This window comes from Pangasianodon hypophthalmus, chromosome 27 (assembly GCF_027358585.1).
Source record: "Pangasianodon hypophthalmus isolate fPanHyp1 chromosome 27, fPanHyp1.pri, whole genome shotgun sequence".
NCBI classification, from domain to species: domain Eukaryota; kingdom Metazoa; phylum Chordata; class Actinopteri; order Siluriformes; family Pangasiidae; genus Pangasianodon; species Pangasianodon hypophthalmus.
In genome coordinates, this window is record NC_069736.1 from 15,593,320 (window position 1) to 15,603,771 (window position 10,452).

General features: G+C 36.3%; 1 protein-coding gene across 1 annotated transcript; it reads left to right on the top strand.

Moving 5' to 3' along the window:
* Positions 1-1,061: 1,061 nt before the first annotated feature.
* Positions 1,062-10,437, top strand: lhx1b (LIM homeobox 1b). The gene is made up of 5 exons (XM_034300526.2): positions 1,062-1,721; positions 3,680-3,903; positions 4,512-4,786; positions 7,865-8,033; positions 8,621-10,437. Exons 1-5 carry the CDS (start codon positions 1,552-1,554, stop codon positions 8,971-8,973), a joined length of 1,191 nt encoding a protein of 396 aa, XP_034156417.1. The 5' UTR covers positions 1,062-1,551; the 3' UTR covers positions 8,974-10,437.
* Positions 10,438-10,452: the final 15 nt, after the last annotated feature.

The window sequence follows — 10,452 nt, forward strand, 5'->3', positions numbered from 1 at the left end:
CTTTCCCACTGTAATTTCGCATATCATTGAACCTGCAGCTGGGCTAAAGCAGCACGACTGCAAATGCTTAAAAAAAAATAAATAAAAAAATGAAGTCGACTCGTAGCCTATGAAAGGACTTGTCATGCGAAAGGGAGCGCCCCCTGATTTAATTCCTATATTTCATATCCTACTTATTGTGGCCATATTTTCATATCTTAAGATTAAAAAAGATATATGTATAGCATCATAGTAGATGTTTAAAATGTTTAAAAGAGTTTAAAATGGATTGCAGTGAATGAAAATCAGTCTGAGGGTCAGTGTAATTAAAAAAATTATGTTTTCAAACTGTTAAAAGCTGATCTTATGCTCATTGTTTATCCATCCAGCCTGTTTTGTGTTATATCTGTATATTTTGATCTATAAATATAGGCGATTTATAATCACAGTGCTGTTGAAGTTTTCTGTTACAGCAACACTGAAAGTAGTTCCGGCTGTAATTTCAAAGATAAGTTTATATTAATGCGCTCGTAAGTAATCGTAAAAATTCGGGCCTGTTCGTATTAAAAGGGGGCGGGGCTAGTGTTGATGAGTTAAATTTTGATTTTATTCACATACAAACCCAAAGAGGGGGGAAAAACGCTTCTACATCCTACATAACTGCTTGTAGAATTTAGGGCAGTAATCCGATTTAATTTAATGAAAAAAAAAAAAACATTCCATTAAATAGTCCCTCAGAAACTAAATATGGACGCATATGGAAAGTTGGATGTCTATTTTATATCTAGTGCCTCTGTGTAGGGAGTTTGAGGATCATTTCTGAGTCCAGTCCTGCTCACCTCCTCTACACGTCTCCGAACTCTTTGGTTCCGGTCCAAACTTGTCAGCTAGACGACTGCCACCGGTCCAGCGTGACTCCCAATCTGATTGGTTCCGGTCCAAGGTGGCGCCCTTGTCACCTAGACGGCTCAAATCTGATTGGTCATGGTCCGTCGTGACGTCACGTGGCGGCGGTGGTGGGCGGGATCGTAGCGACTCACCCGGCTTGGCAGGCGCGTGCCAGTGTAGAAAAGTGACGAGCACGGAGGAGCGCGCGCAAAGAGGTGTTCACGCAAAGAGGCAGCGGGTTGTAGCATTGTAGATTTGGACTGACAGCATGTCAGCGTTTGCAGTTTGACAGTTCAGGAAAGTGTTCAGGAAAATTCATTTTTGGCGCATTTTTGGTTATTTTTTTTAAATTTGGTGTCAGAAGGATACAGGCATTATTGGTGACAAAATGGACGAATAGGGAAAAAAATAATGCTTACAAATTAATCCTACATGCAAGGCTTTTGTAGACTATTTGGACAATCTCATTTCATCTCATCTCATCTTATCTTATCTCATCTTATCTCGGGATGCTTTGGCTGCGAATTTTGCAAGAAAACGCATTTGGGATGTTAAGTCGGATTTGATGAATAACTCTTCTCAAGGACTTCTCATCTACTTGGACTGAAGAACCTTCTGCTTCCACACTTTTTTTTCTTGTAGCACATCAGCTCTCTGCGTGTTTGTGGACTCTCGGGTGTAAACATGCTCCAGTGCGCCGGGTGCGAGCGGCCCATCCTGGACAGGTTCCTCCTGAACGTGCTGGACCGCGCGTGGCACGCCAAGTGCGTCCAGTGCTGCGACTGCAAGTGCAACTTAACGGAGAAATGCTTCTCCAGAGAGGGCAGGCTTTACTGCAAAACGGACTTTTTTAGGTAAGCACTGAGGGAGAGAAGTGCAAATCCCGGAGATGAGACACATGGACCTTCTTCATCTATATGCAAATATGTGTGTGTTGTGATCATTAGGCTGCACTGTGTTTATTTATCTATAGAACCTTCTAATAGATGTTCCTTCAATGATTTATTTTTTTTTGTTGGTGACAAAAACTAACGAATCATTTCCGACCACAAATTTAGTTAATAATAATTACAGAATTAACAAAACAATGGCAATTGACATTTTAAAAATCCTTAAGAAACTATAAATTGTTCGCCTTGTGTAGAGTATTTAATAATAATAATAATAATAAGAAGAAGAAGAAGAAGAAGAAGCAGAAGAAGAATCTATTTATATTGCATTTTCATTTTAGTCTCAAATGTTTCTTATGTAAAAAAGACTGAATCATATGTTTATATATATAAATATAATATATATAATTACAATTAAATAATTGAGGTTTAAAGGGAAGTTTCTTTAGACTAAGTACTTTTTTGTCTTCCCAAAGATCCCTTTAATAAATGAGATGGTTCTTTAACCATTTTTGATGCTTAATAATATATAAGAATAAAATATATAATAATAATAATAATAATAATAATAATAATAATAATATATAACAAAAAAAAAAGAATTGCATAACAATAATAATAAATTCTCTCCACAAGCAATGTTTTGTTTGTGTGTTTGTAGCAACAGCAAAAATGTTTTGAGATTTTTGGTTACCATTAAGATGTTCTTTAGGGCAACAAAACTGGTTCTTTCAAAGAACCTTTTAATTTAAAAAAAAAAAAATAGAATTCAGATAAATATAATGGTCATTTTGTTTTCATCATTATCCCATTCCTAATTTCCTCACATATTTTTCCCTTCCATACTACAACAACAATAAGCAACAACAAATCCATAAATAAATAAATAAATAAGTACAAGAAATTGGCATTTTAAGATTCTTTTTTTAGGAATGTAATATTTAATATTTTTTATTTAATAGTTTTGTTTATTAGCACATCTAACGCCTTGTTTTTACGCACTCTTGGAATAAATTAAGGGGCAAAAAAATCTCAAAACCCCTAAAACTCAATCCAAATTTTTTTTTTTTTCTCCATCACCAGCGTGCATGAAGCTGATATTTTCTTAAACACACTCATCCGTGTGTGTTCCGAGGCTGTGCGCTTTGTTTACACGGTGCGCCAAAGCGCGGAGGAGAAAACGCGATAAGAGGATTAGAGCAATAACAAAGCGACTCGGGCTGAACAAAAAAAAAAAAAAACGCAGCGTTTGTTAACCGATTTAAGAAAAGAAGAAAAAAAACAGCGCATTTAGCTAAAAGTGTAAAAGTGATAGGACATGGCACGCGCTCCCGGGTGCGTTTCATGGGATTTCCGCTTAAGTAAATCCATCACAACAATCCGGAATTATTCCGTCAGTAATGTGGCTCTTATTATTTCAAACTTATCCACGAATCCTAAATGTTTTAATCACTGATTTAAACCTTTTTTTGTTTGTTTGTTTTTAATAAAAACTGCGCGTGAAATCCATGCGTTCCGCATTGCAGATTTTCACAATGAAGAGGATATTTAAAAGAGTAAATACGGCCCAAATAACGTCACGTGGCTCAAGATGCACGTGCAGCCGAAACGTGCATAATTGTAGTCAATTATTACTTGTGCATATCATACATTTGGTGATGTTTGAAGGAAAAATGTTTTGCATTCGCATTTTTTTCCCACGACTAGGGGTTGAATGTATTTTTGTGCATAAATACATGTATTTATGTGTTAAGGTGATTTTTTCTCTTCAGATGCTTAAAAATGTCCCAGACATTCAGCATGCACAAAAGATGCCCCAAAGCGCTTTGTGCATTACCTTCATAACATCAATGCATTCTTTTTTTTTTTTTCCACTGCACATCATCCATGCAATGTGCACTGACTCTGTTATTTCTGTGCAGACGATATGGCACAAAGTGTGGAGGCTGCTCTCAGGTCATCTCCCCTACTGACCTCGTCCGGAAGGCCAGAAGCAAAGTGTTTCACCTCAACTGCTTCACGTGCATCATATGCAACAAGCAACTGTCCACCGGTGAAGAGCTCTACATCCTGGATGAGTCAAAATTCGTTTGCAAAGAGGATTACCTGAGCAACAGCAACGGCAAGGACGCAAACCTGCTCTCCAGTACGCGTGCATTTTGAAATAATATATATATTTATTATAGCTTATAGCCTAAATACACAGTGCATGAAGCTTTTGGAAATGTAATCTTCATTATAATATGTATAATATGATGTAGTAATTTAACTTTTGCATGACAGATGTTGCTGTTAGTAGAACATCAGCTTATAAATAGAGATATTAGTGTTTCTAACATGCATTGTGCACGTGCCACTTTTTAACAAAGCAGTCACGTGAAGGCCAACATGCAACACATATAATTAGGCTGTTAATGCCAGTGTTTGTAGAAGAGTATTGCATTTTTATTACAAATATTAGTTAAGTGTTAGTATTTATAGCCTGCTCAGGTGCATTTAGGCCACATAAACAGTAAGTTTTTTGTTTTTTTGTTTTTTTTTTCTAAGCTGATGTTTTAAGGAATTTAAACAGACAGCCTAAATGGAGTACTAACAGAGGCATGTAAACAAACTGATTGTAGACTATTGAGTTTAGACATAAAGCATCTGTTTATGATTTTAGTGAAGTAATTATTATTATTATTATTATTGTTATTAATATTAATATTAATATTAATACTAATATTATTATTGTTGTTGTTATTATTCTGTCAGTAACGACGTGCAGTGAGCCGAGCCTGTCTCCGGACTCTCAGGACCCGCAGGATGATGGGAAAGACTCGGAGGCGGGTCACCTCTCGGATAAAGACACGTGCAGTAACGAGAACGACGAGCAGAGCGCGGGGGCGAAGCGACGCGGCCCGCGCACCACCATCAAAGCCAAACAGCTCGAGACGCTCAAAGCGGCGTTCGCGGCCACGCCCAAGCCCACGCGCCACATCCGGGAACAGCTCGCGCAGGAGACCGGCCTCAACATGCGGGTCATTCAGGTAAGACCGAGCGGCGTGGAAATGTATACACAAGTCAAGATCACTAACAACACCAGCATAACGGAGTGGTAGATAAAAGGTTATCATCATCATCATCATCATCATCAACAACAATAACAACAAATATTTGCTCGTTCAGTGTTTACAAAAAAGAACCTAAAAGAATCAAACAGCAGAGAAAAAAAATAAAGTAAAAATGGCCATCAATTTTGTTGTGGTTTTGAAGTCTGTTTAAATATTTTGAAAATATTGAAAAAAATTTTAGGATTGAAGTTAAACAACTTAAACAGAAGTGGTAGATAAAGGATTTTGGGGGAAAAACAATTGTTTTTACTTTAAAGGTTTACAAGAAAAAAAGGGAACAGAAAAGAATAAAACAGTTGATAAAAACTCGGTATCAGCTACTTGCTTTTGGTTTTAATGTGTTTTTTAAAATAATGCATCTTTTTTTTTTTTTTTTTTTTTTTTGGATGATTGAAGTTTGGTAATAACCTGAACACCAAACACCAAGAAAACAGGAGTGACAGATAAAAAACACAACCTTTTTTACTTTCATTACCTAAAGTAACATGGAAAAAAAAAAGAAAGAAAAGAAATCAAACAGCTGATAAAACAAAGGTAATGGCCCAACCATCAGTTAGGCCTAATTGGTACTTGTTTTAAAATTTGGTTAAAAATATTTCTTCATTTATTACTCAGAACAAACACTAAACACCTACAAACCAACAAAACAGGAGTGATAGACAAAGGTAAAAAAACCAAAAACAACCACAACAACAACAATCCAATATTTTTTTAACGTTTACACAATAAAACTAGACATCAACTTGGCTGTGGTTTTAATGTGTTGCTTTTTAGAATATACATTTGTTTGTTTGTTTGCTTGTTTGTTTGTTGGGATGGAGTTTGTTTACAGCTCGAATCATACACTATTATAACAGGAGTAGTGGAACATTTACAAACGAACACACAATTGGCCATCAGTTACTTTGCTGTGGTTTCAATATGTGTCTTTTGAAAATATGTACATTATTTTTTTTAAATACGAAATTGAACACAACACACCACCACCAAAAAAAAAAAAAAAAAAAAAATTCAGCTTTTAAAAAACAGATTTTAAAATGAAGGGTCAATGCCATTACAGAGCCCATATCAATTACTGTTTTAATTTTTACTTTTACATTTTTATTTTGGTTTTATTTGGCCATGATGAAACAGAAATTGGATAATAAATTGAATCTGACACAAACCGGATGCAAAACAAATTGGGATGTGTGAAAAACTATGAACAATAAGAAAGGAAAATGAAGCAATTGACAGAAAAAATGCCATGAGCTACTTTATCGGCTACAATTGTTTAAACTAATTGTTTAATTTGACAAAAGTTGTTGTTTGATTTAGGCTAATTCTGTTTCTATGTGTTTTTTTTAATGAAACAGTTTTCCATACCTTCATAACCATGTCCTGTGATATGATTTATCATAATAACCATAATTAATTGATCATCTCACCTGTCTCTAATTGGAGCTTTACAACTGAACTAAATACTGTAATCTGATTTTTTGAAAATAATTGATTGCGATAAGCCTGGGAATATATTAAACCAACTGCTGATCCTGTGATTTTCTTCATTAAGACTGGCCTTAGTGTAATTTAGGGACTAGTTAAATGTCTTATCTGCATATTTCAGCCTTCTATCATATTAGTATTGAAAAGCTGAGTATCACATTAACATTTACTAAGCACTACGCTATATTGTGTAGCTCAAGGTCATTTGCGTCTTATAATATGAATAAAAAAAGAAAGATTCTATATTTTTATTTGTATAATGCTTAACAGATGCATTAATGGTGGAAACTTAATGATAAACAGATGATAGACGTGCTCACAGAAGTGGATCGTGATGTATATAAGACATATTGCTCACTAGTTGCTTTTTTTAATCCATATGTGTGCTTTACACAGTATCAGTGCTAATGGTGGAGGACCAACAGACAGAATGAACTCAGCTCACAGTCATAACCGACGTGATGGAGCGATGTGAGCGATAACGAGAAGTGTAATCCATCAAATCCATCAAAGCAGGAGAAAAAATTTTTGTATATATTCAAATGATAACAATAGTCTGTAGGTCTGATTATACTTTTGGGCGCAAACTAGGGAGATCTAACTGGCAGGCCAAGGCGATAAATCTACTACTGTTTCAAATGGATATCTATATAATATGTACAGTGTGATCATGTGATCAGTGTACACTGGGTAATCATAAAATAGTTTCAAAACACTGTATGTTTAAAGCGATAACGCAAAAAAGATCCTTTTGTGAAATGAAACCTTTTTTTTTTTTTTGCCAATTACGCTTTTTTTTTAACTTTCAGTGAAAGGAAAGTGTATCTGAGTATTTATGTCTTGAAAGAAAAAAGAAAAATATAGAATAAATGAATGACAGAAAGAAAAAAGTAAATACAGGCCTATTGTTTTACCTTGATTCATGGCTTTGTCCCAAATCACACGCTACTAGTTACTAGTCAAGTTATTTATGTCAACATAATAGTTACTAGGGGTTTAACCATCAGACAAGTTGAATCAATGCATCAATTTAGAGGCAATCATTGAAACAATCATAAATCGATTATTATTGATTATAATTGATTATAAATTGAATGTGATCAATAACAGATAGTCAGGTAGTTTGTAAAAAAAAATCATATAGGTGTAAATAGGCTAGCAAGGTGATTTGCCCATAACTCCAATACTTAAAATAGTCCTTCACTAAGTCATCATTCTTAAATTAATGGTTGGCCTACTCTAGATTCTGAACAAAGCTGGTCACATATCGATCAGAGGCTAAAAAATCAAACTGTATCATATCATATCATATCATATCATATCATATCATATCATATCATCGCCTTAAGAATCAAAATCACATCATATGGAAGCCTTAGGTACATAACTTAGTGTACAAAGGTTAAATAAGGAACCTTTAAGGGTTGTCCCTCTAGGAAAAGTCTTAAAGGACTTCTGTCATGCACAACATACACTGACCAGTTGTATTGTTGTTTTTTTTTTGAGCAGGTATGGTTCCAGAACCGGCGCTCGAAGGAAAGACGTATGAAGCAGCTGAGTGCACTGGGGGCGAGACGTCACGTGCTGTTCCGCAGCGCGAGGAGAATGAGGGCGCTGGGGGAGCGAGTGGAGCCTGCCGAGCTCATGATGCCCAATGGCCACTTCTCTTATTACGGAGGTGAGAAAACCTTTCTACACCAAACTTAAACATGCAGAAGTAGTGATTTCTCATAACTGAGATAAAAAAAGTTTGTGGTCCAGCTATGTAAAATGTCTTGTTTAAATCCAGATCCAGATGAGCAACTAACTAACATAGCTATAAATAAGACACAAGGCTTTGAAGTGGTTCTGTTTTGTTTCTCACTGGTGCTTCACTGTTACCACTTATAACTAGGGCCATGTACTCTGAACAGATGAGATACATTTGGTCTTAACTTTCCTCTCTTTCCAGTCATTGCTAAACATCTTGTTTTCAGCGATTAATCAGATGAGAGAGGGTAAATGAAATGACAAATCTATGAAAGACTGTAAAAGCTCTTTCCTGTCTCGATGAGCTGCCTTCAGCTAAATAATTTACATAAATGAATGTTTGAGAAGCTGTATGTTTAAACAGAGTTGCTGAACTATGGCCAGTTTTTCTTATGTTAATTTGACTCTTAAAGAGTTTTTTCAAATGCTTGGGTCAGTTAGGTGAAATACTGCAGGTTGACATCCCGTGGTCTATGATGTACAATAACACTCAACCCTGAACCTGCATCTCTCCAGATTATCAAGGTGAATACTACGGACCAGGAGGCAACTACGACTACTTCCCCCATGGCCCTCCGTCCTCACAGGCCCAAACTCCCAGCGATCTGGGCTACGTTCCTTCCTCAGGCCCGGCTGGCACTCCACTGGGCACCATGGACCATCACCATTCTGGCCATCACCCCTCCGGAGAGAGCCAGTGTTTTGGCGAGATGGTACCACAGCATCCGGGCGACTCCCCCAGCCCAGAGCACAGCATCTCGGCGGACATGAGTGGTGCGTTCACCACGATCAGCTCGCTCGGTGCTAACGGATACAGCAGTCAGCTCTCTCAGCCTTCGTCAGAAATGAGCGAAGGAACCGTGTGGTAGCTGTGAGCGTTCGGGCCGAGAGACGTGGCCAAACGGACTCAGGTTTAATACAGCCTGTAAAAAAACGGACCTGACCTTAACATGGACATTTTGATTGATCTGTTATGTTATGTATTTATCTATTTATTTAATCTATTTATCTATTTATGGCCGCTGTATGACTTTAATTGGTTTGTTTACATTTCTATTTATTCCTTTGGCAGACAATTTTATACAAAGCGCTTTTATTACGAATGAAGCAGAAACCAGTGTCCAGTGTCGGTCATTGGATTTGAACCACTGAACTGCTGAGTACCCCTAGTTGACTGCATAATAACAGTAAATGCTAACAATGGTTCTGTCAGTCTTGACAGCAGCACTATTATTTATCCTGCCAAGAATTTTATTTATTTATTTATTTATTTCCATGAATACAAAGGAGCCACGGTATCTACCGCTTTAAATTGTATATTGCTAATAAATAGTTTATTATTGATAAAAAAAAAATCTGCTGATTTTAGCATATAATAGATGGTGTGCATTTGCAAAACATGTCTGGACATGTTCTTTTTGTTCACTTCATTCTGTATCACTTGTTTATGTTATATTGTATTAGAATTGGAAATCTCATTTCGTTTGAGTTGGCATGTAAACAAAACCCATGTGTGCAGTTGCTTTTTCTTAGGAGCTCTACCAAATCTCATACCTTTGAAAAGGTAACTTTAAAACCATCCTCAAGCCCTTTATTTGAAATTAAATCTAACTTCAACTCTAAAGACAAAGTCGGGTTTCTTGAGTTCACTTGTGAGCTGTGATGAATAAAGATCGGATATTTCCATCAGGGGTTTATATACATCCCTCCTGAGAATACCAGCTTGGTCTGACCAGCTAGCAGGTGCTGGTCCAAACTTGGGAGAAAGGACAGAGTTTCTGAATTACTAATGCCACATTGTAGACAAGTTATTTTCATTAGAAAAGCTTAAACATGTATTGATCAATTTACTCAAATAATTAGGAGTAGAAAATAGTTTACCAAGATGGTCTACCAGTTTGACCAGCTTGGCCTGTGTTTTGGCAACTGGTAGCTGGTAAGTCCAGGCTGGGTTTTACAGCTGGGACATAAAGAAATTCTGTAAAATAAAGATGCCTTTAATAATAATGAAAAAAAAAATCATTTCTACATAAAAGAGATAACTACAAAGAGCAGCAAACAGTAATTAACTCCACCAAGTAAGCATGCGTTCTTTTCTACTTATATGAAGTAATGCAGAATACGGAAAGAAAAAAAAAACATGTAACACAAAATTAGTCAATTAGGACATTTGGCTGGTCTCCACAAGGCCAAATCTGCTTTTCTACAAAAACTCTAACTTATGTTTTAAAAACACTAAAAGAGCCAAAAGGTTTCCTTTTGGTTATTGCGGATAAGATTAGGGTTAGATTTAGGTGTAGGTATAGTCAACATAGTGTGTGTGTGTGTGTGTGCAGAAAGAATGTTTT

Excerpts from the sequence above, each read along its gene's own strand:
- lhx1b (XM_034300526.2), top strand. The coding sequence starts at position 1,552 with ATGCTCCAGTGCGCCGGGTGCGAGCGGCCCATCCTGGACAGGTTCCTC. Across the intron at positions 1,722-3,679 it reads TGCAAAACGGACTTTTTTAG|ACGATATGGCACAAAGTGTG; the intron begins GTAAGCACTGAG and ends ATTTCTGTGCAG. Across the intron at positions 8,034-8,620 it reads CCACTTCTCTTATTACGGAG|ATTATCAAGGTGAATACTAC; the intron begins GTGAGAAAACCT and ends GCATCTCTCCAG.